We start from the raw sequence: 27,037 nt of genomic DNA on the forward strand, positions 1-27,037 counted from the left end.
AAAAAAAAAAAAAAACAGTTCATGTATTGTGCATGCAAGAAAAGAACAGATGAAATAAGCACATATGTTCACTCTGGATACTCTTTTGCACATTATCAACTTCACCCTAACCCAACTCCCAGCACGTCCCCTTCCCCCTATCTTAAATTTGGCTTCCGCCCATTTCTAGTGTACTGAAAAGGCCCCAGAAATATGCTAATTCTTTCAGCAACAGTCTCTCCCAAATTCTTTTTGACCCCCACCCTGCCTTACCCCTCCACCCATAAGCCTTTTTCTCCTAAAGCTAGCTGTCCCAACCCCCATTACTCCCCAGTTCTAGCCCAACGTCCACCACTTCCACGGGCTTTTCAGGATTTGATCCAATGCTAATTCAGCACTGGCAGCCTGGCAGGGGGACACAGAGCCGCCATAGATTCACAGCATCAAGAAAGAAAAAGAAACCATCCCTTGCACTCAAACTGAAGCCACTGAAGCTGTGACATAAAACTCTTGTCTCACCTGTTTTGTTTTTTATACATAGAATACTATGGAATTGATTTACATGTAGATACAAATTCTGCTAAGATGTGCTAAGAAAAATCTGGTATGAAAATACTGCTATCACCTGAGGCAGAAATATTTACATTGATGAACATGGTAGAAGGTATTTAATGAGGAAAAGCAGAAAAATTAAAAAATGCGATAGGATACCGCTAGAAAAGATTAAAGCCTTGTAGCAGTGAGAGAAAATGAGTGTAGCCTGTAATCTACATCTTCCCCCACCCCTCCTCACAGGCAGATGGCAGTGTTTGGAAGCTCACAGAAAAAGGAATCAGCATCACAAAGACATGATGTAACCGCCAGACACCCAGCACCGTACACCAGGGTAGAGGATTCTAAACATACACACATTATCTCTCTCGTCCTGTATTCCTAACCTCAGGGCACACACATTCATACACAGACACTCCTTAACAGACATGCACTCAACACATCACAGATGGAGAATACTACACATGCACAGACAATGAGAGCTACAAAAGAAACTTTGAGGAGGCTGGAGAAGTGCAGCGACGCCCTCACCTGTAAAACTGTTGTTCATTTCCGTGGCCTGGTCGTCATCGTCATCGTCAGCAGGCACTACTCGGGCGTTTTGCATGTCATTGTAGGACTTGGTGCGCTTTGGGGTGGACTGTTGGGAGCCTGCATCACTGAGAATCACTGTACCACCGATGGGCTGCCTTGGCGGCTTGGGGGTCCCATAATAGTTACCTAGGCAACAAGAAGGACATTAGCATGCTTGAGAGAGACACAGAAGGAGAAACCGAGACAGAGAGAGAGTAAGCCTGGGATAAAAACAGGCAGAGCAAGGGACAGAGAGGTAGCAGGGAGAGGATCTATGAAACCTCCCAATCATACAATGAGAAGAGAAGACATGAAGCTTGATCACAAATCTGATCACAAATCGTCAAAATACGCAGCTTGTGGAAAAGCAGAACACTTCTAGTTTGTGTCTGAGGCTGCAGAGCTGTATTGTCTGGACACTGAAAGCATTCTATGCAAAAACAATGGACCCGCTCTCAACAGCCAGCTTGTCTTAGCAGCTTCTTCTGACTGAAACTGTCAGTGTTGAACATTAAGAATTCATCAAGGTTTTTACTTTCCTGGTATGGTACAAATCCTGTATCCATATATTCTTTATAAATATAAGAGATAGAGACACCCTGGTAATCAAGGGATCCAAGGGATCCAATGCATACCATGTAAGGGCAACATTAAAGGACTAGTTCTACATTTTGGGAAATACACTAATAGGCTATTCGCTTTGTAGGAGAGTTAGATTAGCCAGCAATCAGTTAGCATAGTTAAGCATAAAGACTGAAAAACAGCTAACCTAGCTTTCTCAGTAGGTAACAAAATCCAGCCACCAGCTCCTCTATAGTTCTCTAAAACGGTATGTAGGGCTGGGCAATATGGAGAAAATCAAATATCACAACATTTGTGACCAAAAAGCTCAACATTGATACTGCAACGACATTGTAGTGTTGATTATTGGTGCTTTCACAAAATATTTACACAGTGAGATTTTTGATAATTAAGCATCAGTAATGTGGATAGAAAGACTAAGTGGGTAAAGGCAAATAATAGAACAGTAAGGTAAGTTCGGAAAATGACATAACTTTACTGGAATGCAACTTTTAAACCAGGAAATGACACCACTTATGCCATATTACAATATCCAAAATCTAAGACAATATCTAGTCCTATTTCACAATATCGATTTAACATTGATATATTTCCCAGCTCAAACGGTATGTCTCACTTTAATCTGTACAAACCCAAAGTGTAAAAACAACAATTTGCTGTTTTACAGGGGGTTACATGTGGCCATTTCTTGGTTGGGGGCAGAAACGTTCTGGATTCTCTGCATGTTGCCTGGAAAATACATGCTACACCAATACTACTTTCATGTCTGTCCCTTAATTTAAGGCAGCAGGCGATTAGCTTAGTTTAGTATTAAGATTGTAAACAGGGCGAGAAAGCTACGAGATGTCAAACGAGATGTTAATTAATGAGCTTTAGAGATGCTGGTCTGCAGATTATGTTATCTTCAGAACAAGCCAGGCTAGCAGTAACCCACTGTTTCCAGTGTTTTTATTCTATGCTAACCGCCTTCTGGCTGTAGTTTTATATTTACAGTACATAAATGAAAGTAGTATTAATCTTCCCGGCTCACTCACCAAGAAAGCAACATTTTTTTCTAAAGGCCAAACATTTCCTTTAACAGTTTGGATACATCTCCCCTCATTTCCTGTCAACTCTCTACTGGTTACTGGTTGATCCACCAAAAACACATAACAAAACATTGACGGAAATTACAAGACGGTATGGATAGTCAAAGAGGTTTCTATGTAATTATATCTATGTAGACAGTTATTTTACATTGTCTGCACAAAAGGGAGGAACGTGCCAACACAAAACAGAACCAGTGCCAAGCAGATTAATGTCTCACACACACACACACACACACACACACACACACACACACACACACACACACACACACACACACACACACAAACACAAACACAAACACAAACACACACACACACACACACACAATTTGGCTTAGCCCAGCATAACACACAAATACACACTGAAAAAATACATCCACCAACCAACACACACGTTTAGACACAAAGGTTTGTGTTGGTACGAGACTTATCGCTACACACTACTGTCCTAATCAGAGTTAGAGGGGCAGATGTGGACTGCTGTCCTGCTGTCTCCTGGATGTATCAACCCCCCCCCATGCACATTCTAATCGGAATCAACTGAGTGCATAGCCTTACAGCCAGCCTGCATGTAGAAAACAATAAATGTTGCTATGCTCATTGTATCTGTGGAGAATCAGGACACCTGCATGCTATCATGAACTGCATTGTCAGTTATGATCATCTTCTTCACCTTCATATGTTCCTATTTCCAGTAGTGTGCCACTATCCTCAAGTTCTAAGAAGTCCTCCACAGACAGGAAGTTGTAATCCACCCCTGGGACCTCTCCGTCTCGAGGGGGGCGGGTCGTACCTAAGGACAGGAAGAAAAAAGCAAAGTTTAGATGACTGTCAATAACCCATTAAAATTAAATTAATTCAAGCTACGTTGCTTACAATTGACTGGAGGTGAAATATGATTTTTCCTTCTGGCACAACATGTTCAGTTTACTTCAATAAGCCTAACATTAGTGTTAAAACACAGTTCCAACATTCATTCAGCATTTTTGAGATGATGACCGCCACTGGGAAGCACTAAATGAGAGAGTTCTAAAATCAAGAGGGTGTGATTGAAAGACCGGTGAGTGGCGGCAAATATTACGTCAGGAAATTAACACAGAGGATCTGCATCTCTCTTCCTCATGGGAAACCGCTGCCTGCTAAGTCAGGAGATAAAAATAAAGGTCACCTTAAGGAATAGTCCTGACTCTGTTAACAATCCATCAATTGCTTCATGGTGAGTCTGAGATTTTGAAAATGCACCAACATAATAGTATTATAGTCACTTTCCTTAAGATGTTATTGATTGTTAAAGCTGCATTGTCCTTGTTATGACTGCAATGCTGAACAGCTACACTTCATGCATTCTTAGGTGTTAGATTTCAGTGTAGTAGAATAGGAGCTCTTCAGTCTGAGGCAATATAAACCAGGATGTATTCCTTCATGACACCAGAGAAAACATCAGGCAGTGAAATAATTTGGAAAGAATATCACATTAGAGGTCCTCAATCACCTCTTTGGTTTCAAATTCAGGTAAAAAGGTAAACCAACATTAAAAACATGTTCCTTGCTGGTCTTAATACCCTGAGCCTGATCCCCCACTGGAGTTACGATTAGTTGTCTGCAGTGCCTTCACTTTGTAGGAGGAAACTGAAAACAGACAATAGAGATAGGGCTATTGTGTCTCTGTCTTTACAAAAAGGAGATGAGATGACAGGCCAGATGGTGGATGGAAGTTGTAACCCATCTGTGGTCAGTACAGGAGTGTATACATATAGACAAACACACGGGTACATCTCACACCCCTCTAAAGCGAGATACACTCCACTGTAATATGCAGCAGAGAAGCACTGTGGGCCGAATTCAATGCTTCTGGAAACCTTATAACAAGAATAAGATTCCACCGTAATAGATAGATAGATAGACAGATAGCTAGATAGATATTTATTGATCCCACAAAATGGGAAATTATGCTAGCTCATCTGTGAGGTTGTACTTCTGCTTAATGCTAACACATCATAGCACACAGACAACATCTGAAGATGAGGAGAATGTCATAAGTTTGGCAAGTATTTGGTCATTAGTCAAAGCAATGGACAAATGAATTGTTTGACCTGATGATGGCGCTATACAGAAACAGTCAGAGAGCCAACAAAGTCATTACAATTCCTCAGTTTCAGTGAAAGTCACTAAAAACTATTGGTAACGCTAGATTAAAAGAGAATCAACAACGGTATTAGGATTTATGCTCTGTGTACTACACCATTTTACGGCAATCCATCAAGTAGATGTTGAGATACGTCACAGGATAAGTACCTTTTGGTGGCACTCATGTAAAAGTCAGGGATCACTAATGTCACCCAGGTTCATCTTTAGCGCACCATGGATACGTTCACCAGATTCCATGGCAATCCATTCAATAGTGGACATATTTCAGTCTGAACCAAAGTGGTGGCCGTACATTATTATCACTAAAACTATGCCATGAAAGTAGAAATTACGGTTTATTGCTCTTCAACCACTCTAGCATCATTACTATGTTATATTCTAGATGAGAAAAGCTCATGTTTAAGACAAGACCCTTTCTTGTTCCAAGTGTTTACCTGAGCCTCTCCAATATGCAAGCTCACACTCTGCATCCCTCAGGGTACATCCAGCCTGCAAACACCTGATAACAATAAGCAACTCTGCACCCGCACTGCAAAGGCAGACACTAATTCTCTTTTTATCGCTTTTCTCTTCCTTCCATTTTGAAAATGACTCTCGAGGTGAATTGATAAAGGAAGAGGCAATTTAGTTGACAAGACGTAGTGCTCACAATGTGAGCAACAAAACAAAAACTGACACTTTGCTTGTGAGCAGCCGCACACAAGCAAAGTGCTGCTTTGTAAATGCCTCAGTGGATCAGGATGAGATGAAAGTGAAATTGTCAGAGAATTTGAGTCATAGGATGAGGTGGTCCCATGGTGCGAGATGTTTCTGAGGCTCTGTGTGCTCTAATGATGCTGTCAGGGAATTGAGCTGTTATTCCAGGCTATTCCCCACAGTGGATGTATCTGATAGGATGAGTAATTCTGATATGTGCCTGTATTACAGAATATTGAACGCTGAACACTGCCTCTTTAAACTTCTGTTATGTGTTGCATCATTTTGTTTGGCATAAAACAATTGATCTGATTTCTTTAACACTTATGATGACTTGAGTGGTACTGCATCAAATTTGCTGAGTTTATTGATTGGAGAATGAAACGGCATGTGCTTCTAGGTTGACCTCGTGTTGAAATTTAAATGCAGTATTTTCAGTTCAGTAGGACATCACTCTTGTTGCGTGGGAGCAATTAATCATCTGGCGCCACAATGTGATGTAATTTATGATGTCACAGCCCAGTCATGGATGCCCAAGGATGCAGTTCTGTATGTCCCAATGGCAAAGTGGGAACCACTAACAGAATCTCACATCCTTACTGGAAAACTATTGAGTGCAACAAACTCAAACAAGAGAAGACAACTGTCATGATTATCATGATACAGCAGTATACCAATATTCTGGGGTAGAAAGAAACACACAATTCATGTGTGGACTCTTGAATGTTTTATACCTACTCCCAAACAAAACCAGAAGTGGCAGCATTAATATTAAGATATGAAGATTAATAAGAAAGAAATCTGGAGATGAATCAATAATGAATACTTGTTAAAATGGTTAATGGAAAAAATGCTAAAATTAGCAAACAGACAGAAATGTCTGTTTATCACAAATCCTGCAAGTGTAAGTAGCTTACAGATCCACATGCTGCACCACATTGATGCAAAATTCATTAGAGCTGAAACCTTGATTAATCAATTGGCAAAGACTATTTTCATGATTGTTTAAAGGTCACATGGCATGAAAACCTTTTTTTAACACTAATGTTAACATTAATATGAGTTCCCCCAGTCTGCCTATGGTCCCACAGTGGGTAGACATGGTGATAGGTGTAAACCGAGCCCAGGGAATCCTGCTTTACCTTTGTGAAAATTAAATCTCAGATGGGCCAATCTGGAATCTTGCTCCTTATGAGGTCATAAGGGTCAAGGTTACCTCCCCTTTCTCTGCTGTGCGCGCCCAGAGAATTTGGCCCACCCATGAGAGAGAGACATCATGGCTTTCAAACGAGCAAAGTGGCAGTTGCTCATGGTTATACCCCCAGGCTCCACCTTTCCTTTTGGGAAAGAGACTTCCGATACAGTATTAGGGGACCACTAAGGTCTATATAAAAGCATCCAGAGAGCACCATGTCATGGGACCTTTAAATAACTCTACAAGCAAAAAAGCCAACCATTTGCGCGCCTTTTCTCCCCTCTTCTTTTACTTCTATTTTATATCATTGTAAACTGAATATGTTTCGATTTTAGGTTAGATTGTAAGACAAATCCAGACATGTGATTATGACACCATGGGTTTTGGAAAGTTTGATGGAAATTTATAACAATTTATAAATGTATATTACAAAATAAATAATTGTTAGTTGCAGCCCTAACCATCCAGTTTTGTTGTAAAGTAATCACTGATTGCAGCGGTGTCAACAACTGCCTGATACAACCAGATATTAATGGGATGGCTATTATGCTATAAACCATACAGCAAATCTCTGACAGTAGACAAATCTACGTTGTGTCATGGTACATATATTGTTATATTGCCCCCCAAAAATCTTCTATAACAGAGATGATAAACATACATATAATGATAAAATGTCTTTTCCATCAGCATTGACAGCTCAAGCCAATTTGATGATGAAATGCATTGTTGCTAAAGAAACAATCACATCTTTTTAGAAAAGACAGAATCATAAACTATGGAGACTCTTAAGTTTGGGAGATAATTCCTGTTCGATACCCTGCAGCTTGTCTTCAGCTGGACTCACAAGAGAAGAGAGAGAGAGAGACTGAATGCTCTCAGTAAATGACAGCAACAGGCGAGGTTAGGCTCGTCTCCGAACTATCACTGTGGAAAGTCTCTATTTTGTCTGGCTGGAGAAACAATGACTGAGCCATATTCAGTCCTGACCCCTGGCTCTTATGAACTAACTTCCACTGACAGTCATGAATGGGCTCTATTCTTTCAGTCAGTGCATGCATGAATGGAAAAATTAAATACAAGCACATTTGAAAATGTCTTTAGTTTGAAATACCACCAAACCAAGCAGAGAGTAATCTTTTTTCTGAGAAAAGTTGGGCAATTATTCATCCAGAGAGCATACAAAAATACATGAGTTCATTTTGATTTTTTGATTTGAACTTTGCTGTACTGGGAGGAAAAACAGCCGTAAAGCCTTTATAAAGGCACAGAGGGTTGGCACAATAACCCCTCTAAAATACATGCAGTTCAACACAACAACACAAACTACCACTAAAAAATAACCAAAGCGCTAAAGCAACATTTCTCTGTCACAAAAATAAATAAATATAAACTTCATTTATTGCAGGGCTATTGCATTGGATTACGTTATTTGATTCCACTCCCTGTATTTTTTAATGTTTGGTTTTCCCAGTACAGACACATTCCAGGGGGAAAAAACATTACAAGATTTATAAAGCCATTGTACATTGCTAAAAAATTATTATTATAATTAATCAGAACTGAAAGATGTTTTGATTAATATTTCTTTGAACTGTGGTAAAATTACTGTAAGATCTCCATGTTCTGCGGTCTACTTTGTTTTGCTTTAAGAAAATCAAATTTGACATGACCGGATTTTAAGTTTAATGGTCAGTGGTTATGATTATTCACTAAAGAAATATTCGATTTTACTGAAGGAATTTTCATTCAGCACTAACATTGGCTAAAGTGTACCCAACTGAACATATGCTGCAACTTTCTGAACATATTTTTTGTAGGTTTGAGACTTTCATAAAAAAATGCAGCGGCTGTAAGAGATGGTGCAAGCTTGTGTGTGTGTGTGTGTGTGTGTGTGTGTGTGTGTGTGTGTGTGTGTATGTGTGTGTGTATGCGTGTGAGAGAGAAAGAGTGTTTTTGGTGTTACAAGGTATTGATTCTGCATGTTTTCTAGCCATTTGAATGCGTTTGTGCTGTAATTTCAATTTGTGATAAATTACAGAAATGCGGTTCATGTAAATAACTAACAGTCCATGATCATGTCATACATAAATAACACTAAAAATAACACATAGGGAGGTACCTTTTTTATATAACAGGCTCAACTGTTTTTATGATAGCTTGTTACAGATAGGGAGTCTTCACAAGAGCTCCTTCCTTGGTAACCCAAACATAGCCTACTAATCCGGCCCAGGCTAAAGCTTTGTGTTCACTGCTGGTTTCTCTCAAATCCACCAAAACACCAGAACTACATTAGGTAAAACTTGATGAAAGGAGTTTTACCGCCTCAGATAATATGTGAGGTACTCAACTCCTCTGTTTAGCTGTCACGTCATTAACTGACAGTAATACTTGTTCACTACTTGTTAACTTGTTTGAAGTTGGATGAGACGATTGTGCTAGTCTCATCTCTGTAAATAAGAAGCTAAAACCAGTAGCCTCTTAGCTTAGTTTAGCATAAAGACTAGAAGCAAGGGGAAATGGCTTGTTTCTCCCCAAACAGAAGAAATTTCCCATTCCAGCACTTCTGAAGCTCATTAACTAACGTGTTGAATCTCATCAGTTTAATCTAAAGAAAGTGTTTTATGTTTTAAAGGACGTTACATGTGGGACTATTACTTGGCAACATACAGTAACTCCATGTAAAACTACAACAAATAAAAATGGTAAGAGGACTGTAAGAAAAAGACTCAATTTACTGATTGATCATTTAAGTCCTGGTTTAAACATTGATGAGGCAACTGCAGGACCTAATAGTGGACAATATAAACAACAACAGTGAAAGCTGTCAGGCAGAACCAGATGGGACATTCATCAGTTGTATTTCAACAGAGCGACTAAAACATGATCACAATAGATGACTTATTCAAGAGTGTTTTTTACTTTGAAACGAGTAGAAAAGTAAAAAAATGCAAATTTCAACACAACAGCAGTTAAAAGAATACTAGAGAAAGAACAAAGTTCAGACATTGTGTGCTGTTCCCAAGGTGTGAAGTTCAAAACTAATGGGCCTCAGGAGAAGTAGATGAATGAAATTGACTACAGCTGGGGATAATGTAATGCCATTGGTTTTGCAATTGTGCACTATGTGATGGACACATTGGAATTGATCCCTAGGGGTAAATGAATGTACATACCAAATTGCATGGCAATTCATCAAATAGTTGTTGAGATATTTCAGGATGGTTTAAAGTTGTGGAGGGACAGACTGATCAACATTGCCATCCCAATTAGCTAAAAAAGATGATTTTTACAGATAACAATACTACTGCAATTTACCTAGAAATATTTTGAACACAATCTGCTGAACTGCTCTTTGCATATTTGATTGCCGTTTCATATGGCAGTACTACAGTATATATATATATATATATATATATATATATATATATATATTGATATACAGTATAATGTGAGACCATCGAAATATGTCTACCGTCAGTGATTTAGCTGCACTGGTAATACCAAGGTTACAATCCATTAATCTCTCTGGCTGTATTAGGCTGTTGTTGCAGGCAATGTTGCAAGTCAGTCAGCTGGACTGCATCCATAATTTGGCTTTCAAAATAAAATAAAATCCCACGCATTTATTTTTTTATTATGTAATGAATAAATATAATTCTCACTGTGTGCTCCGCATATATTATAATCATTATGTCCTTTACCTCGCCATTAAATCCTCCTCTACTTTCGTCTTCATTTCTCACCACAAGAAAGTTTAATTTATTTCTATTTCTGTATTCCTGCTTTGGAAAATATTCATAGGCTTTAGTGGCTGGACACAGCAGTGGGTTTTTAGGTGTGGTGAGCTCTCCCTGCTACTTTGGAGATTTTAGAAACCAAACAAACAACATCCAATCAGTAATAATCTCTCTCCTAACAACATGTCAATCAGCAGCTCCAGTCCATCCCTACTGGGAGAAGAATGGAGGCAGTACAGGGCTGTTGTGACAGGGGGGCATCTGCCAAATGGTGGAACGGCAGAAAGAAGAAAGATGGAGATGGAGTACTGTCCGTGGAAGAGGACAAGGGCAGTTCAGGAAAAACAATCACCTAATGGGCACGTGAAATCCCTCGCACAACGCAACAGCTCGCATTTCGTCCCCCATTCTCACCTCTCGCCGTCTGACAAACAACAATCACGCCACGAGAAGCCAAACAAAAACACACACCGCACCTCTGGTTTATTGTGCAACAAACTCTCTGTGCTGCTTCTCCTCACACCTCCACTGTCATCTTGTCTGAGCATCGTGTTTTTAAGTGAGTAGCATCTTGCCCTCTTTCTCACAAGGATGAGCTGGGTGTGTGCATGCATGCATGACTGTATGTGTGAGTATTGATCCAATCACTGCTAAAAGGATTAAGGAGTCCAGGCAAGCGTCTTATCTCCCTCGTTTCTGTCACTATATTACCATTGTCTCTATGTCTCTGTAACTGCACAGTCACACTGTGTTCTCTCTGCACAATGCAAAACATACCAGTGTAGTTGCCTGATTAGTTAATGGACACCACATGAACCAACCTTTTATCTGTTTTAGGGCTGCAGCTAATGACTATTTTAATTGTAAATTCTTCTTTCAATGTATCAATGAACATGAAACATCAGACAGTCATAGTTCTCCGAAGCCCACAATGACACATGCTTGCTTTTCTTTTGTCTGACCTACAGTCTAAAACTAAAACAAGATATTTAATTTAGGATTAACCAACAAAAGAAAAAAGAAAAATCCTCACAATTGAGAAGCTGAAACCGGGGAATGTTTGGCCTTTTTTCAAAAGATTTACTTAACTGATTCATCTGTGATCAAAATTGTTTCAGATTAATTTCCTGATAATCCACTAATCTAATTTGTTTTATAACATTAACTGAACATTTTTGGGTTTTGGACTATTGGTGAAAAACAAGCAAGACATTTATTTAGTTTTAATGACTAAATAATAACTGCAATAATCATAGAGATATCTCTTTTCACATTTTAAAGCCAAATCTTGAGTACAAACCTTGTACCCCCCTCCACTGTACTCTGCTGACAGAACCACACAGAAACACAACCCAAGACACAGATAGAGGAAATAAGAGGTGTGTGTAAACACATATATAGTGTATTCAGAGTATGAACTATAAATAGCAGTTTGTGTAGGCCAGTTTCTGTCCTCACTGGCAGTTCATAAAAAGCTCCGGAGCAGGGGACATGTGTCCCCAAAGTGGCCTGTTTGAGTGCCTGCTATGACCCAAATCCTGTCTCCTTTTACTGGGCCACTCACTCATTGCTACTGAACACGGATCATCAACTTTAGGAGCATCCGAGCTCCGTCCTCCGTCATTAATTACAGACCTTGGAGAAATGTTATCACCTTCCAGTAGGTACTCTATGTATTTGAATCACGATAGACACTTTGAAGAGTCATTTTAACATCGACCGAGGTGAACTGAAAAAGGTGACTATTCATCCACACATAACTGTCATTTTCTTGGAGAATACTAAAGATTTGTAAGAAAAGAAGATTAACATTTTTCAAAGAGACTTCAAGTGCAGTATAACAGCAAGATCTCTCAGCGAGGTACCACATAAAACAGCAAAGTGTTCTGATAAGACTAAAATGGCCTTTCTACAGGCTGGCCTTCTTTAACTACATGATGGCAACAATGTCCTGACACTCAAATCATGATACACAGACAATGACTGATAGATTTGTCACCATTCTCTCAGGATTACATAAGAAAACTACATTTAGAAAACTGTTGTGTTTCTATGGAAAAGATCAGTTATGTCATGACAAGATGTAGACACCTGCTTTAGATGAGGCTTTAGGGACAGAAGATGTTTTTTGGTTCTTTCACATTTAACCCTCATGTTGTCCTCGGGTCAAATTGACCCGTTTTCAGTGAATTATTTTTTTTCTCACAAAAAATGGGCAGTCAAAATAAGCGCTGAAATGTCAACGTAAAAAATATCAAAAAACGTTTGAAAAAACACCAAAAACATTGAAAAAGTGACAAATTTGGTAAAAAAAGCCATAATAATGCTGAAAAAAAATCACCAAAACGTTTCTTTTCATGGTAGACGGGAAGACGACACGAGGGTTAAGTAAAACAATACTTCCCTATGCACTGAAACATGTACAGTTAATAGAAATCACATTCAAGTTCCTTTATCTTTTTCAAATGGACTCGGACAGAATCTGGAGTTTGCATTCCCAACTGCTGTTGAATGCTTCTGTACTGTAAAGGAGCTAGAATTAGTGGAAAACATTTAGAGAGCCATTTCATCTAGCTTCACAGAAAAGCAGATTCAAAGACCATCTGGCTACTGAATCTTTTACAATGCACAGGGCTCAACTTTCACTCTTTTAGCAGCCAAAAATCCCTATTTTCTCTCATATATTGCTCCACATCATTTGGCCCATCGAGTGGGCTGATGCAATCCGTGTGAGTTTATACTGAGAGGGAAGTTATCTGTAAAAGCTAACTAAATATTTCATTCATGTAGCTGAGGGAATGTTTGTATCTTCTAAAAGTGGCTCAAGCCTGCCAGGGATATCCACATGTAACATTATGTACGGTCCATGAGTGGGAAGTCTAACAGATAAAAATAAATATGATTTGGCACTAACAATGTATCTTAATGACTTCCTCTGACTATTCCTATCCTGCCACAATGAGATTGACATTTGTGGTTTTGAGGGAAATGTCTTAACAACTATTGGTAATTTGAAAATTTGCAAATGTTAGCATTCTAACATGATAAACTAAGATGATAAACATGGTAAACACTATACGGCATTTGAGCATTGTCATGTTGATGCTGATATTAACATTTAGCTCAAATTACTGCTGTGCCTGAGTGCAGAGCCGTTGGCATGGCAGCAGACTCTTATGTATGTAAACTAATTATAGATTTGGAACAATTGGTATTGATTATCAGGTGAAAAGCAACAGTGTCTCTTGTCTACTTTCTTAATCTCTGTTGACATGTTTTTTTTCCGAGTGGTTAGTTGACCACCAGTTGGCTGGTGAAGCAATAACAACACCCCCAATTGAGCCTTTAATCTGCACAGAAAAACAGTAAGCTTAACCTGGACATGGTTTCTAGCCTTGAAATGAACCTGATTTAGACACTTGAATGTCTGGATTGCCATTGTGTGCAATGTTGAGCATCCTTCAAAAGTCAAAAATAAAATGGTGTTCATAGTGTTTTGTGTTTTTTTTAAATGCTTAGGTTGTGCAGAAGCTGACGAGTGAAAATTTTAGTTTGAAGTGCAACTGAAGTGCAGGTTGTCACACTGATGGTGACACAGTATATCCCTACACGTCTGAAACCTCTCTCTGTGTCTCTCTTGATGTCCTGTTCTGTCCCCTGGGTCAGTTTGGTTCACCTTTATACCTGGGGCCTAGTCTGGCCCCAGGTATAACCAATGCTAAATTTGAGATTTAGCATTGATCTGGGGAGCGGGCTCTGTATTTTCACTGCACAAGAGGGGTGACCAACAGGCATAATTCAAATGACTCTGTACGCAATTGGATAGTCCTTCAACCAATCAGACCAACGATCCGGGTGACGTAGAAGAGACAGATTGCGGGTTGCTGCACTTCGGGGGTGTTCGGTGGCCACTATGTTGAATGTAAACAAGAAGCTGCTTGGTCGCTTCTCTATCATCATTGTGTTAAACTCGCAAATAGCGCGCCAGGTAGATGTGCCAGTTGGAGATTGCTTCCCGCAAAATTGTGAACTGAAGCAGGAGAATTAAACGTGCAGGTTTCCAGACCGAGCTGTTGGGCAAAATCAAATCGCCGGCGGAGTGGGCGGGGTTTACCCAGTCTACCTGGGGCCAGGATAACCTGAACAACTCTCCGTCCACACCCACATAACCTCTGGTTTAACTCTTCTGATCGTTACTCCTCCGCCAGTTGTCATCAGAGACACTAACTGCTCATCATCATGTCCACGCAGCATAATAAATACCATGAAAGCCTTTTTTGTAAAAACACAAACAAACACAAAACCTTTCACACACACACACACACACACAAACACACCACCACAACCACAATCACATACACAAGCACAAAGCCAGGTGAAAAAACACTATCCTGTGTGTTAACAAAAGACAGTGGGGCTGTCAGCACCCTGACATCTGATACCCTCAATTGCCTTCCTGCTGTTGATGGTCTGGGGAGCTTCCACTCATTGTCTAACACAGACATACAGACACTAGTAGACACACACACACACACACCGGTTCAGCCAAACATCTGCTGTTTTTAACCCCTGCTGGTTGAGAGTGTGAGCGTGACAGGGGGGAGAACACACAAGACAGAACAACTTCCAACTGACCCGAGAGTGAGATTAGCCTGATGGTGGGACTGTAAATTGTGGAGGGAAATGAGAAATCGTTTTTATTTAAATTCTTAAAAAACAAAATTTCACCACTAATTCTTTTAACTGTCCCATTCCTAACACGAGAATCCGCAGCTAAAGCATAAATCGGGGAATGTTTCCAGGACAAACACATGCTTGGTGTTGATGGGGAAGTGTGTGTTATGAAAACAGAGGCTGAGAGGTGACATGAGAAAAAACTGCATGCGTATCTCAGAGCAGACGGAGCAGGGGAGGGGCAGAAAAAGCCAACAGTCACACAGGGAGTCAGGGAACTCTCTTGGGCCTCTAAGCCAATTACTGGAGCAGCATTGATTGAGGCAGCACTTTAAGGCCTCATCTACACAAGTAGTCCCTTAATACACTGGTAAGATGATGGGAGCATCTCAACCGCAAACTATGCATAGATGGCCATTTGCATCCATTAAGGTGTCAGCGGGACAAATCTTTTTAGTGATGCTAATACAACTAATACTCATTATTACAACATATTTGGTCTGAACATGGGTTAAACTTATTTTAATTAAATCATCATGCTTAAAGGCTTAGACATAGACAGGTAGGACCTGTTTCCTCAGTTCTGTTCAACTGACCCAGAGACCAAGGTGAATATTACATCCCGAGTGCCGTGGCTGTGTTCAATCAGCACTTCCATCCCCCATTAAAGGGATTGCCGGCCCATAATGATTTATGAAGGGGAACAGAGAGAGAATCAATGTAGCGGAGGCCCTCAGATTAATGATTAAACAAATAGCAGCCCCACTCCAGATCCTATCAGGGGCCGAGGTGCTGCTGAGAGCATGCCATGCTGTAGCAAGTTTAATTAACTACCATGGGGTTGAGGAAGCTTCAGCAGAAAGCTAGAATGCCTCTTTTGGCCTCCCACACTGAAACACAAATGCAAAACTGCATTCAAACTCCCTTCAAAAGTCACCATAAAAAAAACAAGTCCCTATAAGGTGTTTTGAAGTATGTGCAGTATTGCAACTAAAAGGGTCTCATTCGTGTACGTCAATGTTTGGCAAATGATTAACAATTAACATTACCAATTGTACTGCAGATTATGCTCTCAATTGACCGAGTGATCATTTTGTCTAAACAATGTGAGAAAATAGTGAAAATGGCCAATACAATTTCCTGAAGTCCAAAGTTATGTCTTCAAATGCCTTACTCTGTCTGACCAATAGTTCAGTTTCCAGTCACAGAAGACCAAAATCTGCAGATCATCCTACTTAAAGAGTTGGAACTAGGTAATGTTTGGGGGGGGGGGGGGTTGCTTGAAAAGACTGATACTATTAACCGACTATTAAAATTGTTCTAATACTAATTTCTGTCAATTGACTAATTGATTAAATCGACTAATCGTTTCAGTTCTTCAGCTTATATTTCTTAAAGTATGGTATCTAAAAAGTATTGCTTCACTATCAAAACATTCCAAACATAAACCAGCCCTTACCAAGGAGCCTATTTTATTGGTTTTTATAAGCAAAGCAGGTTCCTTGCTGGGTTGTTTGAATAAAGGGATGATGCAGTTACCCACTAAAAAGGAGGAGGACAGAGAGAGAGAGAGAGAGGCCAGACACACAATACTGCTGCCCAACTGCTGCTGCCCAACACAACAGGCCATTCTTTCTGCTCGCGCCACAACTCTCCTTACAGCTGAGTCCCAGCCTCTATTCTCCTGCTGTTCCCCCTGCTCCCTCCCCATCTCTACCCTTTCAATACCAGGGAGAAGAATAAGGGAGAAGGAAGGGGGGGCTGAAAATGAATAGTGGGCAAGAAAATACAATCTGAAGCGTCACTGAAGCTGGAAATCTTATAAAAGGGATTGTACAAAAGATGGCAGGTTTTTATTTACCTATAAGAAATGCCTGTGTATTGGAGAACACTGGGATGAAATATTGAGGACAGAGCTTTCATTTAAAGAGTAAAGCTGAGAGCAGGGAGCTAGTGCACACGGAGGGGTGACCCAGGGAAGTAGAAATGAGGGGGAGATGGAAAGATGTGGCAGACTTACATGTATGTGCACACACATCCGCCACCATCACAGACAAATGGCACAAAAAATCAGTTTATCAATACTACACCACACATCTGCATCAGCACTGATTCCCACAGTCACAAAAAATCCACCTGCCTCTGTATTTCTGCCTCCTCTGTGTATCTGTTTATTCTCCCCACCCAAATCCCCTCCAACTGTATCCCGGAAGCCAGGGCATCTTTCCCAGGAGAAGAAGTAAATGTCACAGGTTTACCTCTATACCGCCACTGCCGTTGCTGATTTCCTTGTTAATCCATAGACATTTTCAAAAAGATAAATCCAAGCAGGCTGAATTGTGGTCTCCCTCTCCTAACCAAACCGTCCATGCATCATCCAGTTCTCTGTGAGCGAGTGCTAGCTTCCAGCTTGTGAGCTCATTCAGGCAGGCAGCTAGTAGGCAGCTGCCGTTTTTTTTCAAAGCTCCACAAGCAGAGCAAATTAGAGGTCCAGCCCAGCTTAGAGGCTAAGCCATTGTGAGCTATTCACACTCCAGTTCCTGTCTGAGGCCAATGGTTGCAGCCCCCCTTCATACTCCCGCCCACTCTCCCTCCCTCCCTCTACCTTGTGCTCTCTCTCTCTCTCTCTCTCTCTCTCTCTCCTCTGTCTTCCCTTCTCCTTTCTCCTATCTTAGCCATAAATATAGACGGTTTACATTACCTAACCATGGTGCGTCCCGATAAACAGTCAGCCTTAGGCAGCTCTCCAAGGGTGAATGTTGGGTTAAGGAAGGGTGTGGAGGTCAGCGGGACAAGGATAAGATGGAGAGGAAGACGGGAGGAGGGTACTGTAAAATCAATGTATCATATAGTGTAAAAGATGCTCCTGTTCTTAACAGCTTGGCAAGTAATAACTGCAAAAATGATGAACAACGTTTTTGGTTTTAAATGAGAGAGTGGAGAGTTGGGTTACAGGTTGGATTTGTTTACTATGTTTTAACCGGACTTCATAAGGACCTTGGGAGATTTAAAGTCCAGTGGCAGACCAAAGAAAAGCCTCCACCTGGCAAGGCAGGCCTGTACCTGCATGGACATGGACTGCTGCCCAGGCAACCTGACCACACAACCCGGGAACTGCCATGAGGGAAGAGGACTGCAGCTTTCTCTTAGGATTCACATGGTCCAAACTTACCTTCATGCCCTTATTTTATCACTGCTGCAAGTTAAAGAGTAGTAGCTGTACTGGCACTTCTGAAGTGAATTAACAAAAGTGCTAAATGCTACATTTTGTACCTTTGTACCAGGCGTCCCCGGTTTTGGTGACCTGTCCCCGGCTGGATCTGTCCTTGGAAATGTCCCCGGGTTTCACTGTGACTGACAGACCCAATATTGGAATGAAAGAAAGAAAACACAGACCAAACGGTGGCAAAAGTTGCTCCAGACAGCCAGAGCTGCTCAGAGCTCAGAGATGTTTAGAAAGCCGTATTTTACTATGCTAAAATCACTGATTATTTACATGGAGTCTGGTGGGTTTAGCGAACGCAATTTCGCAGCCAAGCCTGCAGCGAGGTCTAGTCACTAGACCTAGAGCTGTTTTACTAGACTCTAGCGTCCCCTATTTAAGTTTTACAAAAATTTAAACATGACATGTTTTGGAGGTAAATCCGCTTCTGAGCTGAAAATGTCCCCGGATTTTATCTGAGTAATCTGGTCACCTTACCTTAAATACAGTTTAAATAAGCAATAGTGTGACAGAGTTTGTTTATTTATTAAGTATTTACATCAAGCTTTGTTGCTAAATGGAAGTATTTGCACTGTGACTCTAATAACATGTGTTACTGGTGAATAGCTGAAGGACAAGGTTGGACATGTTTTTGTTACATTGACAAAGCTAAACTCAGTTTGTAGCTTGCCAACAGAACATCCTTCTGCACAATTTTGTAATGTCAAACAAAAGAAGAGTCCACATACTGAGGGCTGATTTTACTTTAATTTGTGCAGAATATACTGATGCGGTGCTTTATTAGATTTTGCAAATACAGGTATATCTCTAAAATGTGAACATTCCCTGATGTCTGTTTGATAATTGGTTAACCTACACAGGTGGAAAACCTACACTTTTTGGGAAATAAAGTTAATAGCCAAAACAAAGATGAAAAGAACTCTTGTGTATATACTGTACACAGAATATGAAGCTACAACCAGCAGAACAAATGCAGTGGGTAACATCAAGCATGACTCTGTCTAAAAGGTAAAAAAGTCTGCCTACCAGCACCTTTAAAGCTCACTAATGTATATCTTATATCTCAGGGTTTTTTACTAGTGAAAAATCGGAAAAATAACAATAATAATTTACAGTAGCCTTTACAAGGAGCAAACACATATAACGTGTTAGCAATTTCTTCCTGCTGGCTGTAGCTTTACATTAAGCGTAAAGACATGACAGTTGTATTAATCTTCTAGTATAACTCCCAGCAAGAAAGCTGATAAATTCCCAAAGTGTCAAACCGTTCCTTTATGGATTACCTACAATGAAAAATGGCAGGGGTATGGAGGGCAAAAGAATAGAACAATCTTGTGACATATATAATTTACAGTCTGCAAAATGGCTCTGCTCAGCTATTCTGACAACCAAATATTCTAGCAGCAAACAAGCAAAAAATACATAAAACATACTGTAAAATCTGCAAATCAGTAGATTATAGAGTTTCTTATGGTGAAACACCAAATAAGGCCCTGGGATAATCAGAGTACTCAGGAGTAAATATACAGATACTGTATGCTGCCACATGAACACAAAGTTCAGTAAAAAAAGTTAAAGAATATCAGATTTTAGATCAATCTGGCATCATCACACTCACTGCTTGGAGGCATCAAGGCTCACAAACACTAAGGAGCTACAGTATGTGGGATAGCTGGCTCCACATCCAGACCATCACAAGACACTCACACACAGATTAGTCTTGTAAAAGACTCGTAAAAGATCATAACAGAGAACTTTTTTTTAGTAAGTGGATTAGCACACTTCATTTCCCTGACCTTAAGGACGGGGTTATCATCCTCATACTCCAAATAGACGCACTAAATTATAATCTGTAAATACCAGTTAAGCAAATTCACACCCAAAACAATCCAAAACTCCTATCCTAGTAAATCCTAGTTTGGCTGAAGTATTACTCTGATCGAAGCAGGCGAGGACTGGAGTCATCCCACCCGCGGTACAGGACTACATGAAGCATTTCTGCAGTTGTTGGACACAATGGTGGCTCATTAACCAGGGACTGGTCACTTTAGATTGATCCGAGTGACTCTGGGGTGATCCAACACCTTTACTTGAGGACTCTTACATGAGCTTGGCGAGGTAACACAAATGAGGATTTTGAATAACAATAATACTGTTGTGAGCTACACTTTATATTGACAATGATGGTGGTTTCTCAGCAGAATTGATAAAGTTGATGTAAGACCCCACTTAAGGTACAGCTTGTTCCATCCTCCAGGTGCAGAAACAGAAACAGAGGTTGTGTTGTTGCAATGGTTTCTTTTGGGTATAACAGACCTTAAGATGCCTTTAAAAAGGGGCCTGGAGGATATTGCCGATAACAAAAACAACATCAGAGACCACAGCCTCCAGTGCCACCTTCCGCCCACATGCCAATCACAGAGAAACAAGGAAGAAGATATGCAGTCCTTTTGGCCTATATGTATGTGATTTATTCTAATGGTACCAAACGATGCCAGTTTGTGAGTGTATCTGTAAAATGTGCTAAATGTGGCAATGAAAACACAAATATGGCTTTAACATACGCCTCACATACATAGGCAATGTAAACAAAACTACACACACAGACAGGCTGCACCTGTCTTTATACATCATTACTATGCAAAAAAAAACATGTTTGCCCAGCTTCCTCAATGAGCTTGTAAGCCTTTGTTTTTCCCATCCCTTGTCGTTTCCAGAGTGAATCGTGTGTTAACACAGCAGATATTTGGCCACATGAACAAAATATGAACCAAGCATATGTGAAAAGCAGGCAAACAGAAGATGGGGCCCACTCATCTGTTACAAGAATGAATGGCCATCATTAGCATGATGCTCCCCGGCTGCACCCTGCAATGCAGCGACACACACAATGGCGAGTGCCACGCTTCCCCCTGTCGTCCCCCCAGAGAAGCCCTTTTGTTTGAGCAGCATCTGGACCTGACCTCCAGCATTTGAGGCCGATGACCCCCCGCTCAGTTCCACATCTCCTATCCTTACCTCCACTTAAAAGCCGGCTCTGCCTCTACAGCACCCCTCCTCCTCCTCCTCCTCCTTGCCTTCTCTCATCTCCTATACCATGTCCGTTCTCCTCACACAGATACTCCCCTCCCTCTTCTAGCTAAGGAGAGCAGCCATCGCTTGCTTGCTGAAAAGAAGGTCTGTGTACTAGTGGGCCTTACACAAAGCATAGAGGGTGAATTAGTAAACCAAAGAGGAAAAAGCACTAGGGCTACTGGCCATCTGTCCCTCTGGGTTGGACGTGCCTGCTCCGAGTGTGCCTGCCCCCCCACTTTCCCTGACATAATTCCCACCCCTACCCCCACCGTCCCTGATTCCCTTAGCCTATATACACAGCATCAACCACATACAAACACTCTCTGCCATGCATACATCACAGGCTTCGGATGGCGGATGGCAATGAGAGTGGAAAAAGAAGACGGAGAAAACAAGGAGAGAAGAAGGAGCTGCCACTTGCCTTGATGCAGAGCGAGCCCGGTGCCAGCAAATCAAGCCGTAATCCCTTTCTTTGTGTGAGCGGCAAACAGAGAAATTTGTCTCCAACAATGATTTCCCCAAGACCGACAGTGGAGTGGAAAACAAGGAAGCGAGGGAGTGAAGGACAGCAAGGAGGGGAGGGAGAGAGAGAGAGAGAGAGAGAGAGAGAGAGAGAGAGAGGAGATGGAGGGTGAGAGCAGCAGAGGCAGGGAGACAGTGGGAGCAGCTAGAGTGTGACAGAGAGAGATAGAGGAAGGCAGCAGTCACCGCTGAGCCACAGGGACGCTGACACTCACTGGAGGATTTAAAGTGAAGAGAAGAGGACGACAGAGAAGGGAGCAGAAAGGGAGGGAGAGATCAGATGGGGGGAGGGAGGGTTGGTTTGCTATGTGGCTCAAACGATGGGATAACGCCGAGATAACCCTCATCCCCAAGCAGCAGCTGTAGATGTGCGAGGGAAATGAATCCCATGAGAGGCCAACTTCTCTATCAATTGTGACATTTGCCGCACATGATAACAATGGCCATCTGTAGCAGCGGGGCTATGGAGGAGAGGGGAGGAGGATGACTTGACAGAGAAGGCGGGGGCTTCTTATAAACACACATTCACACACGCCTCGAAAGACAAGGAAAAAAACACCTCGACTAGTGGTGGAGGGAAAGGCACCTGTTCGAGTCAAGCAAGAGGGAGCAACACATGTGCCCAGGGGAGGGGGAGGAGGAGACTTGACAGACACAGAGACAAAGGAAACAGAGGGCTGAGAAGTGTGGCTTTTATTTGACTGGGCTTTTGTCATTCTGCCTTGTCATGCCAAGAAAACATTTGCATGTTTGTGTGTGTGAGCGAGATGGTCAATAAACAGGAGGTGGCAGCAATAGTAGGTCACCAAGAAAGGGATAGAGGGAGGGACAGGAAGAAAAAGAAGGAGGGCTTGACAGTATGAACATTAGACTGACCAACATTGTGTTGTGGCCCATTTTTGCCTTTTTCTTTGTCATTACTAGAACAAGATATAAGATAAATACAGAGTCAAAGAGCCTCACACATAGTCTATTGATATTACCAATTTTGTCTTACTGTTAACTAATTCTATGAAAAGACTAACAAAGAACTGATCCTATTTATTAGTATTGCTCATTTAGCAAAAGCCTGCTATGTCTTATTCTTCTGGGCCATAGACCACAGTAAAAAAAAACCATCAGGGAGTCACAGTGTTTCACTGGATGAAGTTTCTTTATCAAAATGAATGTAGGCACTAGTTTAAGACAATCCCACATACACCATCCTGCTGCTGTAAATACTCCCTCAAACACCAAATTCATGTCTGTAAATAGTCTCCAGCAAAGACTGTTTGAGCCACATTTTTTGTGTTACTATACTTCTGTGACTGATTTAGATTAATGTTTTCAGTAGCAACAAATAGGCTTAGGACTAAGAGACACAGACCAACACATTGTTAGTTCAGTTTTATCATGAGATTAGTTGACAATATTAAATAGAAAAATTGAACGCTAGGCCGACCCTTTAATGTGTCATCACTACAACTATGAAGTAAGTCCATTCTTTGTTGAGTCATATTATCTAGGGACACTATTAGTTTGAGATACAACCCAGAAAAATAATAATGGAATATTCCCAATTAATAAACAACGAGGGGCCCTTGTTTCTGCATGGGTGTGTGCAGGACAGGTGACTATGTGGTAAACAGATTGTCTTGCTTACTTCTTTTACATATTTATCCAGTATTTATCCAGTATTTCGTCAAAACCACAGTCCCTGTAGTGACTTGCTCATATGTGAGAATACAGGATTTCAAGTGGTCTACACATTATTCTGCATGCACCACTTGTACCACAGGTACTTGGTCTTGTTGACTTCTCCATCATTCACCCTTTTCATGGTTGAGAAAAGTAGTCAGAAAAGTAAAAAATACTTTGCCTGACTCAGCATTCTTTATGTGGTTCTAACATTTGGCTTCTAACCCCCTAAAATGAAGCAATGTCTACTAGTGACTCCGAAGTGATGAAAGGATCCAGGAAGTTAACGTTTAGTCTGTACATTTTAGAGGCATTAGAAAGTAAATGTATCCAGTATTTTGCAGGGGGAAAAGCAAATATTAGTGAAATGAAGGCAAAATTGAATTTCTTTAATCTGGTGACCCCTCAGACTGCCTTACAAAATGCCTTACAATGTTTTTTATTTTGTCTATGTTCAATTTTGATATCAATGCGGTCTGTCCTGTCCTGGAATCTTTGCGTGAGCCCAACATGTTCATCACATAATCAGGCAAGAATCTAGTTTCAATATATCAGCACATTATAATCCCAGGCAGGGCGTCGGGGTAGGCTCAGAGAGGCGGATTTACCGGTCACATGGCTGAGCCCAAGAGTAGGACAGCCAGCCAGAGATAGGGCAGAGGTAGAGAGTGGATAAGCAAAGACATAGAGAGACAGAAAGAGGGAAAATACATTAATCTAGTATAGAAGCCACATTTTATTAGGTAGTGTAGCACTACAATGCAAATGAACACGTACAGCCGAGCCCCATTCCATGGAAAGAAGAGGAAGTGGAATCGTGATCCCTTTCTTGATTAAATCATGTCTATGCATATGTGTGATAATCAAAAGAAATCCTCAGGGGCGAAACACACACACGCACGCATACGCACGCACACACACACACACACACACACACACACACACACACACACACACACACACACACACACACACACACACATCCCCAATAGAGCCACTGTGCCGTTTTATTGAAACACTTTAAGCCTCAAGCTTTGTGGTCATCACAACTCAAGCAGTACAACAGTAATTTTCCTGAACACAAACATAACATGAGTACAGTAGAAAAATAAACAGAGTAGAGCTGGACAGTGTCACCCCACCACAGATACAATGGTTTATGATGCAACCAAGACCAGCTGTGGAGTCTGGCACGGTGCTGGGTGTTTGGCTCGAGCCACACTTTTGTATATTTCACAGTTATATGAGACAGATACAAAAATGGTGATCTGGCGTAGTGAAGACATGAGTGGCTCTAATCGACAGTAATGCGAAACAAAATCTACAGTGATGGTGTTTGAAAAATGTATATTCAGTTCTCTTTTCAGAGCACCTCAGAACAGGATTTTAAATGATAAAAGGGAAATTAAGTGTCACAGAATAATTTATGGGTGAGTGAAAGGGAAGAAAGAGATTAAAAGGAGAAGTAGCAAATATGAAAGAAGCCAAAAGAAACTGGGTCCTTGGGGTAAAGACAAAGAAGTGATGCTGGCTAAATTCTTCAACCACATGTCCTGGTTTAAGCCCCCACCACCACATTAACATGATTACTAATGTTGTTTACTCACAAGGCACAGCATGGCGATACAGATTGGCTCGGATGGTCTTCTGCAGCTCGTGGTCGGGAGAAGACTTCTGAAACCTCAGGCTCAGGTAGTGCTTCAGGTCCTTGTTGAGCTTGTGACCTGGAAACAGCAGACAGAAGAAAAAAAAACTCAATAAACAAACCTCCACAGAAGAAGCCTGCTCGTCTCTTTGCTGTTTACATGCTGTCATTTCACCAGAAGTAAGATCATGAAAGGCCGTGACATTTCCATTGTTGAAATGCTCCTGGATACTAAAAGGAGGCCTTGTTTTCCCTCCTCAGCTGATTTAGAAACACAGAAGTTCTCCAAAGATTGTGTTTAGACATAAATGTAAAAATGCAATCAAAATGTATTTTTCTTTTTTTAGTCCATGTGATGCAACATGCCTAACACCAGCATGCTCACAGTGACAATGCAAACTTGCTAATGTTAAGTAAGGAATAACATAAAGTGAGATTTAAGATTGAAGACACCTGCTCAGCATTAGAATTCGCAATAATGATCAACTCATTCTATATTAATTAATCCCATTAATGTCCGTACCAAACTGCATGCTAAACCTTTACATTTTTTTGAGATTTTTGACTATAATCCAAAAACATCAAGTTACTGGTGGCGCTAGAGATAAAGTCAGGAGATTACCAAAGTCAACTGGCTTCATCCTGTGGATAAAGTTTTATGTGTGTACACAATTTCATGGCACTCCATTAAATATTTTTGGAGATATTTTACTCTGGACCGAATTGGAGTGACACAACCATCCTTAGAGCCTCAAATTTCTGGATTTGATACATTCAAACTTTCATCTACTTCATTAGATGGAAATGAGGCAAATAAACTATATTGACAATTTCAGTAGAGCAGAGAAATAAAATCGTATGTAACAGGATGTTACATTTAGAGAGAAACACAAAGATTTAGAAGGGTTTGGGTAATTGATTAAAAGAGTCTCTGATTGGCTGGAATTCCCGGGCTTACTTAGCATCCATCCAATCAGAGGTGGCGATGCTGCTGGCTGAGTTTGAACAGAGCCTCAGCACTCACAATGGGGCCAGATGGTCAGAGCTCGCTCTCACGCCAGGGTCTCATTTAGGACCATTTAATGATCTCCAAATATATCATCCATGTCTGAGAGAGCTGGCAAGCAGTTCTTGGGGGAGGTGCCATGGCCTCCTGTTGGCCTCTGCCCACAGTTGAGGAGTTTCTCTTGGCTCGGTGCTTTGAGATGGCAGGGTCAGTGTGCTGACTGGGTAGGTAGAGTTTACTTTGGAACTAATAGGAATTATAACATGGTTTGAAGTCACAGCAAAACAACATTTAGAGCGTCTTTAGCTTTTGTAATTAGATGCATTTCAGTGGAAAAAGGAATATGTGGATGGGGTAAAGTTATAAATTGATCACATTTGACTGGATCACAAAAAAGTGGGTTTGGCTTTGCAAATACACAGTGATACGATGTTATAGAAGACTGTTTGACCTCCACCCACACCTTCCTCAACAGCGTTGTTATAAATCAGGAGGAGAAATGAGGGAGAAAGAAATAAATTAGACCTCAACCACAGTCTTTGGAAGTAGGCTTAGTAAGTAAGGCTTAGTCGGCTTAGTAAGTAAGTAAGTAGGTAAAAAAATAGGGGGACTTTTTAATACTTAAAATTTAAAAAAAAGAAAATCTATCACTGTGTCTTCCT

General features: G+C 40.9%; 1 protein-coding gene across 1 annotated transcript in view; it reads right to left on the minus strand.

Moving 5' to 3' along the window:
• The window catches only part of LOC117948168 (membrane-associated guanylate kinase, WW and PDZ domain-containing protein 1-like), an 87,258-nt gene that overhangs the window by 33,001 nt on the left and 27,220 nt on the right, over positions 1–27,037 (minus strand). The window contains exons 2-4 of the mRNA XM_034877682.1: positions 25,332–25,448; positions 3,448–3,567; positions 1,063–1,251 (exon numbers count right to left, since the gene is read on the minus strand). Of these exons, the coding sequence (XP_034733573.1) occupies positions 1,063–1,251; positions 3,448–3,567; positions 25,332–25,448 (426 nt within the window). The remainder of the gene's footprint in view (positions 1–1,062; positions 1,252–3,447; positions 3,568–25,331; positions 25,449–27,037) is intronic.

Source organism: Etheostoma cragini, chromosome 7 (genome assembly GCF_013103735.1).
Source record: "Etheostoma cragini isolate CJK2018 chromosome 7, CSU_Ecrag_1.0, whole genome shotgun sequence".
NCBI classification, from domain to species: Eukaryota; Metazoa; Chordata; class Actinopteri; order Perciformes; family Percidae; genus Etheostoma; species Etheostoma cragini.